Source organism: Watersipora subatra, chromosome 9 (assembly GCF_963576615.1).
Source record: "Watersipora subatra chromosome 9, tzWatSuba1.1, whole genome shotgun sequence".
NCBI lineage: Eukaryota > Metazoa > Bryozoa > Gymnolaemata > Cheilostomatida > Watersiporidae > Watersipora > Watersipora subatra.
In genome coordinates, this window is record NC_088716.1 from 20,097,086 (window position 1) to 20,116,323 (window position 19,238).

Sequence of the window (19,238 nt, forward strand, 5' to 3'; positions counted from 1 at the left end):
TCCAGGTACCATAATCTGGGTGCCTCTATTCACTTGTTTGATGCATAGTCAATGCATTTAATATTGGCCCACAAAACTCAAAGTCCATCGAAAGCAGAATAGTCGTTTAGTGCAATATGCTTAGTTAGGCATCTATAATTATATAGGCACGCAAATATAGGTGGCCTTCAAATGAAGGATGGCGCTCCATTTTTTAACCCTTCTGCTATAGTGGCGTTGAATAGAGATGACCTTCAAATAAAAGTGGCCTTCAAATACAGGTTTTGCGATAATATTCATTGTGTGGCACACGTAGCTGAATGACTGATGTACCGAGAGATCGTGGTGACAGCCATGGAGAAGTTTTTGAAAAGGACAACTGCATACTCTGAGTTGGTCTCTGTACAAAACTCTAACCCGGATGAAGGCCCAAGTATGGTTGGTGGGAAAAAGAAAGCAAAGACGGTGAGCTCAAGGCAATATAGTGAAAGCTATCTTTCGTATGGATTTACTTTCAACGGGGTTGAGATGACACCTACTCCATTATGCTTGGTGTGTAGCGAGAAGCTATCTAACAGCGCCATGGTGCCGAGCAAGCTTAAACGCCAGCTCCAAACGAAACACCCGTCGCTTCAAAACAAGCCTACAGACTATTTTGTTTGCTTCCGTGTAAATACAGAGAAAAAAGAAACCTTTATTAAAAAAATTACAAAGGTAAATGAGAAAACAATAAAAAGCTAGTTACCAAGTAGCCGAACTCGTAGCTAAATCAAAAAAGCCAAACACTGTGGCAGAGACATTAATACTACCTGCCGGTATAGCCATTTTCGACGAGATGCTCGGCCCCGACGCAGTTAAAGACATAGCTAAAGTACCGCTCTTTGATAACACAATTGCCAGACATATTGATGACATGTCTACAGACATAGAAAGTCATGTTTTGGAAAAGATACGCATCAGTAGGAAATTTGCGTTGCAAGTTGCTGAGTCTACGGATATTAGTGGACATTCTCAGCTCCTGGCTAATGCGTGTTTTGTGGATAAAAATGACATTAAAGAAAACTTCCTATTTTGCAAGACACTGCCAGAAAAAACAACTGGAGAAGAAATTTTTCGGTTCACATCGCAATATCTGAACCATGGAGGACTTACATGGGACAACTGCACAAGCGTTTGCACAGATGGAGCTGCAGCCATGGTCGGGTGCACCAAAGGCCTTGTGAGCAGAGCAAAAGAGAAAAACCCTGACCTGAGTGTTACGCACTGTTTTTCGCATCGTGAGGCCCTCGTTGCTAAAACTTTACCAGCGGAACTGGTTCCTGTGTTGGATGATGTGGTGCGCATAGGGAATTTTGTAAAAACACGACCTTTGAAAAGCCGTATATTTGCATCTCTGTGTGAGAAAATGGGAGCGGAGCATAAGGCCTTATTGCTCCATACAGAGGTCTGATGGTGGTCGCGCGGTAAGGTGCTCGTCCGTGTGTATGAGCTGCGAGAAGAACTTAAAATGCTTCTGACAACTGAAAGGTTAAATTACTCAAAATTGTTTTCAAGTGATGAGTGGTGCTCAAAGCTGGCATACCTGGCTGATATATTTCATCATCTGAATGAACTGAACACAAGGATGCAGGGCCGAAATGAAAACTTGCTTACAAGCACAGATAAAGTAAAGGGATTCCATTTAAAGGTCCACTTCTGACAACAACATGTGCTACGTGCCAACCTGGCAATGTTTCCACTCACAGGGAAAAGTCCAAGTTCCACTGATGCCCTGTGTGAGGTAATATGTAAAAATTTGAAAAGTCTCGAGCAGAAGTTGTCATTTTATTTCTCTTCAGCCACCACTGAATGCTTTGACTGGGTTAGGGACCCAAACAGCTCAGCATCAGTTGTTGGAGAGGACATGACTTTACAAGTGCAAGAGCAACTAATTGAACTGAAACAGGATCGGGGTTTAAAACTAAGAATCGCTGATCTTCCTTTCGGACAGTTTTTGGTTGACTGCTGCCATGGAGTTCCCCATTCTGGACAACAAAGCTGTTTTCACATTGCTCCCATTTTTCACCACACATTTGTGTGAGCTGAGACATTCAAGTCTAACTGCTACAAAGACTAAAAACAGAGAGAAACTGAGAGCTGTTGAAGAAGAGCTTCGTGTGTGTTTTTCTCCTATTCCTGCCAGGATATCGGCTTTGTTTTTATCTAAACAGGCCCAGGTTTCACACTGACTGAGTATAAATAAATTGTTGAATAATATTGTGATGAAATATATTGATGAGAGTGTCATTTTACAACATTTTTGGTTAGTGGTGTGGCGCAAAGTTTTTCCAATATAAAAATGTGCCTTGACTCACAAAAGGTTGAAAAACATTGCTCTATACCATCAGACTGCTTCAGGATTTTCACCAGTTTCAACAAACCCTAATACATCATGCAGTTGACGGCGCATTAAAACTTTCTGTTATGAATTGCCAAGTAAGTACGCTTCTACATTGTTTTTCAAGGAAACTTAAAGATTAAAAGCTAGATATCGTAATTGTGTCAAACCAGGATTAAATGATTGTGTGTTTCATCGTTCTTGCATGAATTAGTGAATTTTAGAAGATGTGAACCAAAAATAGAAGATAAGATTGGCCACGTGAGAAGACACTTTGGTTCTGAGCCGTCATGATGACTCTCACTCTTTTGGAGTAATGATGTTGATATCTACTCGCCTCATAAACCAATTATTATGTGATGAAATAGCTCTATGCATGTATGTAAGATATGCAAAGTATTTATTAGGCACTTGAAACTTGCAAAACAAATTTGAAAACAAATTCATAGTATGATAACTTACGGACGTCGCCTGATTGAGAGTCGTTGACCATGACCAAGTATCTTGGATGTGTTTGTGGCTACAGTTCCTAAAAGAGTAAAACATGAAGATTGCTATTTCTCAACCAGTCGGCAACCGTGTTAAAATAAATTACAACAAACATTAGAAGGCTGGGCTATCGCTGATCATCATTACTCAGAGATGTTTGGCCAAGTCAGTGGCAAACTGATATGTAAAAACACACTGATGAACTGCGTATTAAAAAGGTTCAAATTCTAAAAACCTTAGTACAGCTGAGCTGAAGTGTTTAAATTTACTACATTCATACATCATTTACATCTGAAGCATTTATTTTCAAATGTAAAAAATTGTTCATCTGAAATTAAATTTTAAAAAGGTGTTGGATTTTTACCACTTTTTAAAGATTCTTGTCTATGTTTAAAAAGTCAAGCGCCGAATGAGGTAGAATGTATGTCGAATCAAGTTAGTGGGGTACTGTCAGAAATTACCATAAATCATTGTTGGTCAATATGTAGTCATTAGTTATGACTATTAATAATTAAACTCATTAGCTATGGATCCTACAGCTTAGACATCTGTATGAATGAATCGACAGCATAGAAATTCTGAAAAGGAGTTTAGAAGATTTTTTCATTAATAATTCTAATTCATTGGTGGTTGGAAATTTGCTATATTCTGTTACATTGTTGGTTAACTTTGTTTCCAAATTTTTATTTAGCTCGGCTTCAGAAATACAAAAATATCTAAATTCTAAATACATGTAGTTGTTTGACAGACAAATGTTTGATCCATAAATTTGGAGTTGTTCTCCAAAGGCTGCTTTCAACTAAGTTGTAGTCTTTTGGTTACTTTCAAAGTTTTTGACATCAGAAAAAATGGTGTACTTGCTAGTAAAGGTAAACATTTTCTTTCATTAAATAATCTCCTAATCTTATTGATTAAAAAAGGTTGACGAATTTGGTAAAAATTCACAGACACAGAAACTTTTGCAAGGCTCAAGTGTAACAAATAAGAACTGAAAATACTTAAAGACTTACTTGATGGCTTTAAAATTGAAAATCTATTTTGCATCCAGTTTGGGTTATTTTCATGTTTATTTTAAACAGCATGTAATCCTTGTGTCTAGTGAAAAACATACATATTCGATGACCACCATTCAGAATTTTTTTTTCAATATGTAATAGAATGCATGAGTTGATTTTCTGGATTAACGACTAAAAACCTGGACAATATTTCACAAAAATGTTAAAAATAACTCAATTCAGTTTCTTTATTATTACTTTTTTGAGAATATTGATTATTTTTATGCAAATGGAAAATTGTTGCCAATAAATTTTATCAACAACTATTTTCTGTTAGCTTAAAGACATGATCAGGCGACTGGCTTTCTTACAGTGTTTATTTGTTGCTTCTATTACTGCCTCACCATTTTACTACCAGAACCTCACTACTCCCTATTTTATACAAAGTTTTGAGAAGCAGTTATATATCAAGATTTACTTTCATAAGTCAAATAAAAACATTTTAAATTCTTATCATCGGTGCTCTAAAGCGTCACAACAATTCTGTCACACAATCCTGCCGCTAACAATATGAGTTCAGACTGTTTACTACAAAGGGTGGAGAGGCTTGATTAATTTTTTTTTGTGGCTTGAGGAAAAAGTCTCTTATGTTGGTTTAAATCATGAAATTATATTGGAGAAACCAAAATTTTCTTGTGTTAGATGTAAATAAATTTATAGCCTACGGGTTTTACAAAAAAGTTCCCAAAAAATTGTTTTTAGTGACAAATCGCTGACGTAAAAAGAGTTAGCAATGTTCCACAAAGATCTTTTATTGCTTCAGTACTATTTTTGATTTCCGTTGATGATCTATTTAGACTTACTTCATCAATATTTGCATGCATTTATTACTAAGTTGTTGAGCTTACCCACAAAGATTTAAACATTATAGAAGTAAATTAAAATCACCCTGTAGTTATAAGCAAATCAAGTTATATGGCAAATGGTGCTTTTAAATTATATGACAAAAATTAGAAGTTGGATATCTTTTTTTGTAATACAATAAAAAACATATAAAAACTTTCATATTGCTTTTCCTTAAATTTAACACTTAGTCTTCTACTTCTAAAGATGTGACAAGTTTGCTAGAGTTTTTCCGACAAACTAACATCTTTAGCTGAAAATTGTTGACACTATTTTTAATATGGTCACCTGGTCATTGATTGCACTCAAGCACTGCAAGCCATAAATTAATTCTAAATCTTCAACAGCTTTTTATTATCAGTTTTTTATCAGCAATATTAATTAATGCAAATACATATACATTTGTCACATGTGTTGCTATGTGTAATATATGTTGCTAGCAACTTATTTTCATAGCATAGAATAAGCATTTTGACTCCAGTCGGCCTTAAAGTTCAAAGTAAATTATCTTAATCCAACTAAAGCCATTTTTAATTCTGTGCAAGTATATTCTACCTATGGTGAATTTTACATGTTTTACCAAGACAATTACAATTTACCAACTCAGTTTAAGATGTGCGGTCTTGGAAACTAGCCTACAACTATAACATTTATTTTGAATATGTTTTTATTTACGTTAGTTCTTCAAAGCTCATGTTCTTATATTGTTGTTTTTAATGTACATCTTTTAACAGAGAAAGCCAATTCAAATGCGGTTTACCAACTTGATACTGTTTGCTGTAGCAAAGCTAGGTGAAAAATATCTTCACAAACAAAAACAAAGGAACTGCTTACCATCAAATGAAAAACATTGAAATTATATGTAAATACGACCTAATAAGATAAATTTGAGTCAATATGCATTCGAGAATTATTTTAAGATCTGAAGAAAGAAAGCTTACCTAAGCTCAAGTCTTCTACCAAAGTTTTAACAAATTTCTATTTGGAAACTTGTCACACTCACCTCGAGACGTTTAACATTATTGTTGGCCTTCCTTTCTCCAACAATCATGTGTGGATTGCTGACTGTATCTACATGTACATAGGCAAGCCACACATAGTGGGCAGGCGTTGTTGTACTCAAGACTCTAATAGCTAATAAAATCACAGCTGATCTTTAGAGTCTCCTCTTCAAAATCTTTTGAATTGGAACACTTTGGTTTACCAGATAAAAGTTGTAGATTTGGCTAATAAAAAATTTCTAAGCAAAACTAATAAATTCTTTTGAATAAAATGGTTCTACAAAGGAAGCAACTATTTGTAAGCCCAAAAGCTTTAAAATCTTTTGAATGACAAAAAAGTTTCAAGTAGAAATACACAAGTGACAGATATTTTGTTAAATGCAAAGATAACCTTTTCAGCGCTACTTTAGAAAAAAGGACGAGATTGAAGCTAAAAATAGAGTTTCATCTTTTTAAAATGCAGAAGAGCAAAAACTGATTGTTGTTGTAATGAATATCAATAATTAATCACCTAACTAAGATCAAAAAATTAGTAAGTAATGTTTGGGACAAAGCGATGGTAAAGCTCAACAAAGTACACAGTTTTTAAACTCTAACAAAGCAAGGAATTAACCAATGACAAACAAGAAGCTACATAGTTTACCACTTATTTTATGGAAATAGGTTCCAGGCTTGTGCAAGCTTTTTGTAACATGAATATAAAGCATCTATCTTCAGAGAAAAATGTGTTTATAAAAATTATTTTTGAAACATTTCATGAGTGTACTGCTCACAAAGCTATTGCAAATTTGAATGAACACAAAGCAGAGGGCATAGATGGAATAACCGCAAAATTATCAAGATCATGAACAATTGAGTTATCAAAACCTCTGGTTTACATAGTTAACACGAGAGTAAAGCAATGTGCTGTTTTCACACACAAAATTGAAATAGGCTAAAGTTTCATTCAGATTTTAAAACAAAGGCAATAAAATGTTATCTAATACTTATAGACCTGTTTCTGTTCTGCTAATTTTTCAATAATATTTGAGCATTTTAAACCTGAAAAATCCAAATCTGCACTATTTAAAACATTGTCGAATCTCAAGTTGGATTTCAGATAGGAAAAAAAATATATAATACTACGATGTTGATTTGTTTCAGGGTTGGCATTGTATTGCAAGAACATTGGTATGTTCGTTTGGTTGTTTGTTTGCTTTATTCCATCACTAATGTATGAATATATACAAAATAAATGAGAGCTAGACAACGAGCGTCTAGAGAAGGAGATGAGGCAATGTGCGCATTTACAAAAGCTAATATTTAGTGCGGACTTAGGTGGCAGATTACAGGCCAAAATTAATTAAACATTGTAAGTAGTATAAAAAGCCACTTTTCGATCTATTTACGAGGAGCTTATTACAAAGATTTTCTGATATGCTTACTAGAATGCTTACAATTAAGAATGCTTACCATTTAAAGCACGCTTACCATCAAAGGTCCTTATTATTAAAAACGTTCACCATTAATTTATGGTACAGCAATTGTGGTTCATAGCTTAACGCTAGCCTTAAGCAAATATATCAAAACTGCAATAACTGCAATACCCCAAAGTTGTATAACTGATAAAAGCAAAAAACCGCTCATCGTAATATCAAGAGAATTAATCACATACTTTCTACAGAGTTTACCGCTAACCTGAATGTTACCCTTTAAATACGTTAGGCAACTATCCCAGAATCCTCAGATCTAATTAAATGGCTACGCAAAAAGCTTAAAACTATCAGAACAAAATAACAGGTCATCGCTGTATCAATTTGAGGTTTACATGTTACATACAAAAATAATGCTTACACATCATTTGGATCATAATAATTATAATGGCCTCAAACGAACAATCTGGATCAGGAGCTAGTAAAAGGGCCTCAAACGATCAATCTGCATTAAGAGCCATTACAATAGTCTCAAATGAGCAATATGGGTCAGGTGCTACGGCTTCGAACAATCAGGAACAATTAGGCATGTGATGCACACAATGTCTACCATCAAGGTCTGTACGCCCTCCATACATGCGAGTTGTGCCTGTAGGAGTCATAGCTCCTTCAATTAGAATGCCTGTTGAGAGATCAACTCCACTCTACAGCTCAGCAGAGTTGCACAGATTGTTCGTCTGAGGTCATTGTAATTATTATAATCCAAATGATGTGTAAGCATTAATTTTGCTGGTAACATGTAAACCTCAAATTGATATTGCAATGACCTGTTTTTTTGTTCTGATAGTTTTAAGTTTTTTGCGTAGCCATTTAATTAGATCTGAAGATTCTGAGATAGCTACCTAACGTATTTCAAAGATGACATTAAGGTTAGCGGTAAACTTTGTAGAAAGTATGTGATTTATTCTTTTGGCATTACAATGAGTGGTTTTTTGTTTTCGTCGGTTATACAACTTTGGAGTATTGCAGTTATTGCAGTTTTTATATATTCGTTTAAGGTTATTATTAAGCTATGAACCACAATTAGTGTACTGTAAATTAATGGTTATCCTTTTAATAATAAGGACCTTTGATGGTGAGCGTGCTTTGATCGTAAGCATTCCTAATTGTAACCATTGTTAGTAGTAAGTATTCTAGTAAGCTTGTTGAAAGACCCTTGTACAAAATTCCCAGTTAGCAGATGGAAAGGTGGCTTACTATACCACTTATGTTTTCTTAATGGTATCACCATTCAAAAAAATAGAATTTTCCTTTAATATAAAATAGTTTTAATAGTTCTTTAAAATAATGTAATTTCTCTTCTTAATGTTAATAGTTAATTTGTTTTGTTAACACCATTTTGTAACTTCTATCAAATCAGTGTTTATAAGGTTAATGTCATCATTCAAGTTTTTTTGATCAGTAAAATAAGCTGGTATCATCAGCATACAATATAGACATTAATAACTTTGTGGTGGTATAGAGACCACTGTAATAATATAATACAAATATATCTGGTAAAAATTGTCAAAAATTTATAAAAATGTGTACATATTTAAAATTAGTAACAAAATAGTATATGAACTTTAGTAGTTAAAGTTACCTACACTGTACTGGTCTAACAGTTATTTATTTTCTTTGCCAGTTGTTAGTAAAAATTATTTTGATAAGTGATTTTAAACAGTTTGATTTTTAATGATTTTAAACAGTTTGCATATTACCAATGATTCTGAAGAGCCTGCTAACAAAAAAGAGTTTTGAAGCTAGGAAATCTTTTCGCTAAGATGTGTGACCGGTTATTTACTGATTTGCTGTTTAGTAAGTTTACAGGTATAAACGAAAGCTTGCTGAGTTGAAAAGGAAGACTCACCTTCAGGCAGTAGATTCCATGTAAAAGATCAAGATTTAGAAAAGTTATTAGTATTCTGTGATACTGTCTCTGGCTATATACTCAAGTTGAATGTAAACATCGGTGAAGAGCAAAAGCAAGTCGGTGAAACTGGCAGAGGAGTCACCCGCAACATAGTCAATAAACTATTGAATGGTTTGCGAAGTTTGGATCAGTGTTTATTTATAGATTATTGTTATAATTTGCTTGAGTTAGCAACTGAACTTGTAAAAAAATATTACTAATGTTTAGGTAACTCAGCATTTAAACAGGAAAGACAATCCTAAAGATATTAAAATGCGTAATGGAAAAACTATTAAAAATGTGAGACAACAAGTTTTTCTAATGGTGAAAGTATGGTTGGCTGTTGGAGACATAAAAAACATGTTTATGTAATTTTAACTATGCATAAAAACTTCGAGGTCGTAGATACAGGCAAACTAAACTATAAAGGAGATAGTCTGGAAACCAGCTGCTACTCTAGAATATAATAAATAAATACTAGGAGTTGACAAATCTGGTCAAAATATTCATTATTATAATGTTGTGAGTGAAACTACAAAATAGTACAAAAAACTAGTTTTTATTTATTAAGTAATTTTTTATATGATGAAGGCATATTTTATACAATTCATAACAGCGGTAACATGACGGATCTGGAGTTTTGGCAGAAATTAATTGAAACAATCTTTGAGTACATTGCGTTTTGCCACAAGAATACTACTCCTTGCGCTTGGACTTTTTCCACTCGTCAATCGGTATTGAATAGTCTTTGAAAAAGTAGGGCAGGTAAGTTTGTAACTTGTAGGCGCTGCAGTGCATTGCATAAGCTAGCTGATAAAAACACCCGTAAGCAAACTGGAAGTGAATATAAATGCAAAGAATCTGGATTTTCGCAATGCGTGCCACATTTTCATTCATACCATGCAAAATAAATGTTTGTTTCGTTTGTTAAAATGCTTCGCTGATTTTTATCGCTGACTTTTGTACATCTATTTGCTGAAATGCTATTATCTAATATATTTTAGTTGTCGCACATTCTTATCCCCACGGCCCTTTTTAGGGCACAAGCGTTAATCAAAAAGTTAAGTTCAAATATCTTTCTGCAGTCTACATGATTTGCTGTTTCTACTCATAATAATTGTTGTTTCTTGCTTTTTACTACTTTACCAAATGTGTGACAACAGGTTCACAACTCAATTCTTTTTGTACGCAATCAGCTAAACTTCGCTTTAAACTGCATCAAACATGAATCTGTGTTATAAGTATATATGCAGTATCGTTACATAAATATACAGCTTAAAATGCATAAGAAATTTGACAGCAAAAAATCATAATTACAAATATTGGAAGCTCAGGCTGTAGTCTTCACATGCTGGCTGAAAAAATCTCAGTCTAGAGAAAAATTCCTCAGCTTTTCAAAGCAAGTTCATTCACAGCTTCATGCAAATTTGCGTGTGAGTTACATGTATAGCAGAGTTTAGTCCATGAATCGCTGTTGTCGCTTATAAATGTTGTTTTTTGTTTTTGCCGCTATAACAAATGTGCGAATACAGACTCACAACTAAAATCGTTTTGTTCGCAACCAGTCAAATTTTTCTTTATACTGCAGCAAACATGAATCTGTGCTATGAGTATATATCCAGTAGTGTTACATAAATCTACCAATTTAAAAAAAGCATATGAAATATTACAGCATAAAATCATAATTACAAATATTGAAAGCTCAGGCTGCAAATTTTTCACATGCCGACTATTTCAGTTTGGAGAAAAATCTCTCAGCTTTCCAATGTAAGTTTATTCATAGCTTCATGCATATCCACATGGGAGTTGTAGATGGGTTTAAACAGCCATATAACGACCGTTTTGCAATGCTCATTGTCATGAGATTTATGAAGGTGTGCACTTGCAATGCATTGGAGTTTTTAACTCTACTTAGAATGCACTCAGACAACAAATTTCTTTGCAAATATGCATAACTATGAATCCATGCAATGATTTCTCATAGGTCATTTTCTCAAAGTTATTGCTTCAAAAGTGTATTTGCTTTTGAAATTTTGTAATAAAAAAGTGATAAATTCAACAGATCAGAATTTAGAATGAAATATTATTATTAGTAGTCGTTATTAAATCTGGTCAATGGCTAAAATCACTCTAGTAATTGAGTTGGTTTGCTGGGTTTTTCTTTGGCCGTAAGCGCTCGGTAGCAAAAGGGTGAATACACTGGTATCGTATCTACTGTAAAGCAAAGGAATATTCTGTAACAGCATATACATGTCTACATCGTGTTACACTAGACCTCTCTGAAATGTTAATATAATTAGCTTAGATAAACAGTAAACATTGCAAAGACTACTTATCAGTGTCAGTGGTTCAGATGAATGAAGAACAGCATTATAATTTAGAACTATCTGAATGCATAAAGTTGCTCAGGTAAAAAATGTTTTTACTCAAAGAATTCATTTTTATTAAACATATAACAACAGTTACTATTCCAACTTTCAAACTTCATATCATGAGGGAAATGTTTTTCACAGATCAAATAAACTAGGAAACAAAATAAAACAACTATAAAAGTATTTAAACATAAACGTCTAATGTTTTATGTAGGTCCTTTTTAGAAATTTTTATTAAACATAAAGAGCAACATTTTTTGAATAATATTATAAACTTATTGTCATATATTATATAATGATAAAATACAAGACACAAAATGAAATATTAACAGAGCATAAGATGATATAACAAAAGTTGCAATGACATTATCAAAGTAATAAAATTTTCTTGATATAATATAATTGAACATAATGAAAATATTGGAGCTTTAATTTCTGAGGCAGCAATTCAAAGATAGATATCAGCATCAATAGTCCAAGTTGAAAAAGTTCTTTATCATAGTTTATAGTTAATATATCTTCTTACAAAGTTTTGCTCATTACGACATTCCATAATAAAATATAATGTAATGAACTCCTATATAATATATAAAATACAGAACTACGCACCATGAACATTCCTATTGAAATAAAAATATCCATGGAACGATGAGAGTCATCAAATTAGGATTGTATATGCAACTTTACGAAAGTGAACAAAATAGAATATTTAATCACTAAAAAATAGTTTGTGGACTTTTCAACCCCGATTTAATGATAAATTCAAACAAACAATATGAAAACTGCTTGCTTATGATGAACTTGATTGCTAGTTTAACATCAATAATTGTATGACATATCATTTTTTGCATAAACATTGTATAGTTTTATTTTTACCTGAACATTGAAAATGAAGTTTTTACAGGGAACAAAGTTTATCTTAAACTATTCTGAGTTTCAAAGTTGTTAATATATTTTAATCCAAGTCACCATCAACACCTGTATAATACAACACCTGTATAATACAACACCTGTATAATACAACACCTGTATAATACAACACCTGTATAATACAACACCTGTATAATACAACGCCTGTATAATACAACACCTGTATAATACAACACCTGTATAATACAACACCTGTATAATACAACACCTGTATAATACAACGCCTGTATAATACAACACCTGTATAATACAACACCTGTATAATACAACACCTGTATAATACAACACCTGTATAATCAGTGAAATTCCAAAATATCATTGTTTTATTTAAGCCAAAGTTGGACAGTTGCTAAAGCACAGTATGATAACTGTTATGTGGTAAATATATTTTTATTACAATAAATGCAGCAAAAACCAATAAAAATAGAAGCTCAGTTATAAGAAATTGTAGTGTACACCTTTGGGATTATTAAAATTCCAGTCATAGCTCGTGCTAATTTTTAAAAAAATAGTTGAAAAATTTGTGGCGGTTTGAGAAGTTTAAATAATGGATCTTTTGCACTGCTCTCAATGGACAGAAGTTCAAATGAGTTCAAAAAAGCAGAGTAAAGATGGAAAACAAAAATTTACTTTGCGAGTTTTACGTAGACCTTCTGGGCTGGAATTCCTGGAATGCGTCGTTGAACCTAAAAGCCTGATTGCGGAGCTGCAGATAAAACATCATAGAATGCCTGTGTTGAGGCTTGTTGGACGAAGTTCATTTTCTGACGCAGAATTAATCTCACCGGAAGGAAAAGTTGTTGGTCGTGGAACATATAACGAATTAGCCATGACAAATGATATTTTAAAGGGAAATTTTTGCCGAACATTTTCAGTATGCCAAAGAAAATCTAGCAATATAGTAGCTACAATTGTACAACAACATAGCTCATGTGCTGACAAAAGGTTAATTATGAGCAACTTCAAACCTAATCTTGATGATAAAACTGCAATTTCTCTGCTTGGAAAACTGGTAATGATTGGGTTACTCGACAAAGGATTTATTCCTACAGATCTTACCTCAGAGCAAACAACTTTAAATATACCTGATATTTCAGAAACTTTGACTGGAGAGTACTTGTCTAGCTTTTCACTAAATGCAGATATCTACCCATCATTCTTTTATGTTCAGAAAATAGCTAGCGACCTAAGCTCTGTGCCATCCCACTACTTTGGTCTTTTCAACAGTTCAGAAAAGCCTTTATACATTATAGAGCTAAGTGACACAACAAAATTGACTGTCAGAGACCCTAATAAATACTCCCCACTACTGTTTGTGGAAGGACCCTTAGATTTACAGCACAGAATGAAGGTACATGTAACTGTTCCAGATAAAGATTTGGCTGGCTACATCGGAGACCAAGGCTTTTTAGATATAACAAATTATAAGTACTTTTGGCATGGACCAGTCAGTCTTCAATTAGAAACAAATATTAAAGGACGCCGTAATCGGAAACACTCAAGTAATACTGTGCTTGCCTCATTTTCGTTAGGTCCACAACAAGACCGACTCATTCTTAAATGTTATCAAAAACTTCATCCATTTGGTGTAATGATGCTGATACCAACACTGTGTATCGCTGCCTCAGAAAATTATGGACTGAAATACAAAGGTGTTCGGCAGATTTCCAGCATTGAAGACATTTCAAAAATTCTAGTTGAGTGAAAATATGTCACAAGTATCACATATTAATTTGAAAGTGAACCGCTCTCATTGTACTTTTGCAAATATTGTACCTCTGCTTGTACTTTTGCTGTGCTTTTGCAAATATAATCGTTTATTAAATCTGCAGAGTTAAGATGAAATACTTTCTCTGATTGAAAGAAGTTCAATCACAAAGCATCACCTAAAGCCATAATTGACTGAAAATTCACACTTTGTTGCCAAATGAGCTCAAAAGTAACCAACAAATTATATTTGTCACACATTTCTGCTACTTTTAGCTAGCTAAAGTAGCAGAATTACAATTTATAAAATGTAATATAATTAGAAGCAATATTTAGGCTACTTGATGAAATTTATTTCATCATTTTATAGTAGTGTTTGTAGCTGATAAACTAAAAATCGCAAAACCTTTATCTGTCAAAGCATTTTAATATTGGAAAGTCAATAAACAATACCCACCAACAATTTTATAGCTGAACTTTAAAACTTCATATTTTAAAAATTAAACAAAAGGTTTTTCAGAGGCTGATAATAAATGATAAATAACCTTTTATGACCCGCGTGTAACACTCTGTCTCAATTTCTTGTTTTAGGTTTTACTCATTTCTGTCAACAAATAATTGTCTATATTTGTTCCTAGTGAGAATCAAAACTCTGGAAGAATAGTTACGTTACCTAGGTAGATGAGAATATTATATAATCAAGGCCTCATATGACGGTCACTATAAAAATGTTTACGTTGAAGGTGGCAAGAAGAGTCTGACTGGTGGCAGAACTTTACTTTTCAAAATGTCTAGTCATTGTAGAAATATGAATGATTCTTTGGCAACTGTGCTCAACTCTATATGCCAATAGCTACTCCCTCCTGAAGCCAGTTAATCATTGCTTTAGTTAATTTAATTAACTTTAAGTATTTTTCTATGAAACTCTAGCTGTTGCATTTTTAGCCCACATCTTGAGCAGACTCCGGAAGTTTTTTTGTTTTTGATAAAGGTATCCTTTTCTTAGTTTGGTTATGTAATACATTAATTTTTATTTCATTGGCAGTTGTTTTTGTTATGAGTGCTTATTGTTAGTCTATCTCTTTTTACTAGTAGAACATCATACCGTATGAAGTTTGTTTTTCTAAGGCCATATGTTTATATAACAAAGATTTACTGGTGCTACAAGAGTAAATGCATTATTAAGCCAAGCCAACTTTAGACAACTATCGTTTTAGCATTTTAGGAATATTGTTGTGACTGAAATTTAAAAAGTTTATAACTTTACTAATGTGTGTGATTGTGAGGAACTTTATTATCTTTGAATGCTGACTTTCAACCACAATACCATTGTAAAGAGTAAAAATAAATGGGTGTAATCAATGAAAAAGCTCGTAACAAGATGAGTTATTAGTTTTGCACAGTACAATCATACACAAAAGAGAAACGAATAAAATGTGGTTTAAGAGTGTCATATACAAGTTCTCCATCAGTACCTTTTTCCTTCTAGTAATTTACTTACAGACCTTACTTTTAGATTTTTTAAGTAATTAACCCATTTGTCAGGTAAAAGTCTCAGAGTAAAGTTTAAAAGTCATCTAATCTTTGTTGACAATTTAACGATAATCAAACTCAAACTGTTATGTTACAGTTTAGTTTTTTGTAACTCTAGAATACAACATGAGCATGCAAGGAAATATACAAATATTGTCAAGCTCGGCTTTCCTGTGATTAGCCAGTGATGCATCAACTGGCTGGCAAAGAAAACCAGCAATGGGCTGGTTAGCGGGTTGTAAATGGACATGAAGATAGAAATATGGTAACAGAAATTGAAGAACAAGTGAGCAGTGCTACTGAGTTTGACTGTCTTTATCTTTAACTGACAAAAAAAATTTAGGGTGTAGTGAGAGTGAGGTGTAGAGACTGCCATTATGGCACTCGCTATGATATTTCTGGGAGGTGAATGCATCTACATGTAATAAGTAAATACAAACTTGTGGTGGTGAAGCTGTAAAAGCTTGTTCTGATTATCATAGATGATTAAGACAACAAATTTACACCCCTTTCATATCAGATAAATGAAGTGTTTCTTATAGTAGGTAGACATCATTATATATCACTACTTGCTATGATACCGACTTACTCTTAACTTATCAAGATGAACTCTACAGAGTGATTTGTTAAATACAAACTGATTGTAAACTGTGACTTCAATTTTTGCCATTTATATATGAAAGACTGGATTTGTAGCTTTGTCTATGTCTTTATTGCACTGCCTTACTTAGTCAGCTAAAGGTTGGTTTTTTTGAAAAGAGAATTCTTAGCTTCAGTCGCTTGAGCGCTCTTGATGCATTAAAAGAAGAACAGTGTAAGGTAAATCTGTCAAAATGAGGCTTAAAGGCTACTTCTGGGTCTGAGCCAGAAAGATGTATTAAATACCAACAAAAATGATCTTTTTGAAATGGCTTATGAAAGACAAAATTGTCACAGTTAAAAATATTGTTTTGCACATAGGAACGATATTATACGGATAAAGTTCAGGGAAATTTGCATATTTTCAGCGAATCTGATAGTTATTTGCATCTAAAACGCCTAAAATAAATAAATATGCCCTGAATTTATTACCAGATAGCTAGTACTTTTAACTGGACTCTATATCGGTGAAAAAGAGAGATAATTTCCCTGTCAAGCAGTCTGCTGTTTGACAACTAGTCTTTGAAAACAACGCAACTAAACAATAAAATACTGGAGTCAAATTGCAAACTATTAATCAGCAATTATTAATGATGTTCAGTACAAAGTTTATTGCGGTGTGAGCAGACAGTCTAAGCTTTTATGAAAAAAGTGATGCAATGATTGCAAAGTTTATCAATTATGGTAAACCTGAGGCTAGGATTAATATAAATATGCACTAAAACAGTGAGTCAAGTTTATCGTGTCTTGGGATAAAAGTATCCATGAATTGAACATAGAATATCAATGGCTCATTGCAGTCACTCGGTTAAGGGTTGACTTGCAACAAAATTCATATTACAGTTATTTGGTATCAAAAGATTCATCATACTCATCAAAACATCACTCTGCTGTTTTGTAGGTGCAAAATATGTGGAAATGTGATCACAAGCTCTTACAAGCTCAAAAACGAACAGGTAATCGCAGCCATCACGAAAACGCTGCAGATTGGAACCTCTTTCCAAAATAGCTAAAATTGGACAGATTTTAACACGATGGCTTCTGTTTACACTTTCATGTAGCTTCATTCGTCAAAATATTTTTGTAAATATTCTTCACACATATAATAAAACCATGTCTATTGTTTTTACCATTTCATTTCATCATCATTGTAATGCTATCATTATGAGCACTGATATCTCACAACCTACCGTAAAATTTCATTCCATTTTTTGAACTTAGCTCAGAGGAGTGCATATCATCCTCTGAAAAAACATGAAGAGCCTGTTAGTCACCTGCAATAGTAAAAGAATGCTGCAGAAATTTTTTGCACCATTATGGCGAGATGATTAGACCAGCCTAAAACGAAGCTGTGAAGTAGCGAGCATCCATATTTGATACAGGCTTTTCAGTAAAATCTAAATTGTTTGCCATAAACTATTGCTACAAAACATTTATTTTTGAGCTTTTTATTAACCAATAACCAATAAGCAAATAAGCCAAAGCCATAATCACAATGTTTGGGTTCGTCTTCTAAATAAAGAGATTCCAAAATACAGCGTTTTTGTGATGGCTGCAATTAAGCATTCGTTTTAGAGCTTTTAAGAGCTTGTAATCACAATTCCACATGTTTTGCACCTACAACACAGCAGAGTAAGACCTGGTAAACCTTTTGATATCAAATAACTGTAATGTAAATTTTGTTGCAAGTCAAATTTTAAAATATATTAAAGAGCAACAAACTAGTCATCAGGTAGATGCAGCTGTCATGAGCTGAATGGGCTATGTACTTAACCAGTCAACACAAAGTAGCAGTCCTAAAATTTAAAGCAATTTTGTTACATAAAAGCTGATCTGTAAAAAACATTTGCAGCCTTTTCATATCAAACAAATGCAAAAAATTCAGAACGGTCTAATCATTTTCTAAGACGTCCATCTTTATGATATGAGAAATTTCGGAACATATCATGACTTTTTGCTAAGTCATTTGATTAATACAAACTTACACACCCACGCTTCAACTTTGCCAATTTTTATATAATTGGCTAATATGTATAGTTTTGTATTTGGCTGTTGTTAGCTGAAACAGCCACCATAATTGATGACCAATCTATCACAGTTGTATAAATTCTGTAGATACAAAATATTGTAACCTTATACCAAACATTATGTTGCAAGACAACTATCCTTTGAAAACAGAGCACCTGAGCACAACCACCCTGATTGGAATTTGCGGAGCATTAATAAACAACTATTAATGTCATTCTGCTCTGAAAATTTTCTGCAAGTGCAGATGTTCTACAGTTCTATCAAAGATGTCATTACCTGCTTGCAACTACAGTATGTATGATTGTTATACATAGGTGTAAAGTCATGGTCACACGATAACTGAACCGACTTAGGTTTGGTTCGGTTCGGCTAAGCCACATGTCACACGGCATCCGAAGTCACTTCACTTCCTAGATACAATACGCATGGAGACAGGACACTGTTTCATTGGTAGTTTTTATGTATTTGAGCTAAGTATTTCTATTGTAAACAAAACCTTTGAGGAACAATTATTAATTGTAGTTACGCAGCAAATTTATTGGATGATCGTTCAGCTGCTCAAAACAAATCACTCGATACAAAGATTTTGCCAACACTTTCCATCAACAAAATTATATTTTTTGTTAACATATGAATGTTTTTCTATGCTGAGTACATAACAAACAAAAACAGTCTTTATCATAGCACTGTGGTTTTACATAAATAAATCAGTCAATAATTTTTTATCAGGATGAGTATGACACATTACTTCTACATATCTATTTCTATTCTACACGAAAGAAAACCACACCCATTATCTTACATTTATGCAACACAGTCACAAGCCTGAGTAAAGTCCGGTAAAATCCTTTTACAATGCGTTACTATATATGGCAATGGATGACATCTTTTAACTATTTTACTTATTTACCAACGAATTCTA

General features: G+C 33.3%; 2 protein-coding genes across 2 annotated transcripts; both read left to right on the forward strand.

Moving 5' to 3' along the window:
* The first annotated feature begins 306 nt into the window (after positions 1–306).
* Positions 307–720, forward strand: LOC137404873 (protein FAM200B-like). Its single transcript, XM_068091100.1, has one exon. The coding sequence runs from the start codon at positions 307–309 to the stop codon at positions 718–720; it is 414 nt and encodes a 137-aa protein (XP_067947201.1).
* Positions 721–814: 94 nt separating this feature from the next.
* On the forward strand, positions 815–1,429 carry LOC137404874 (SCAN domain-containing protein 3-like). The gene has a single exon (XM_068091101.1). The coding sequence runs from the start codon at positions 815–817 to the stop codon at positions 1,427–1,429; it is 615 nt and encodes a 204-aa protein (XP_067947202.1).
* The last annotated feature ends 17,809 nt before the right edge of the window (positions 1,430–19,238 follow it).

What these genes read in the sequence shown, in the direction of transcription:
- LOC137404873 (XM_068091100.1), top strand. Translation starts at nt 307, where the DNA reads ATGTACCGAGAGATCGTGGTGACAGCCATGGAGAAGTTTTTGAAAAGG.
- LOC137404874 (XM_068091101.1), top strand. Translation starts at nt 815, where the DNA reads ATGCTCGGCCCCGACGCAGTTAAAGACATAGCTAAAGTACCGCTCTTT.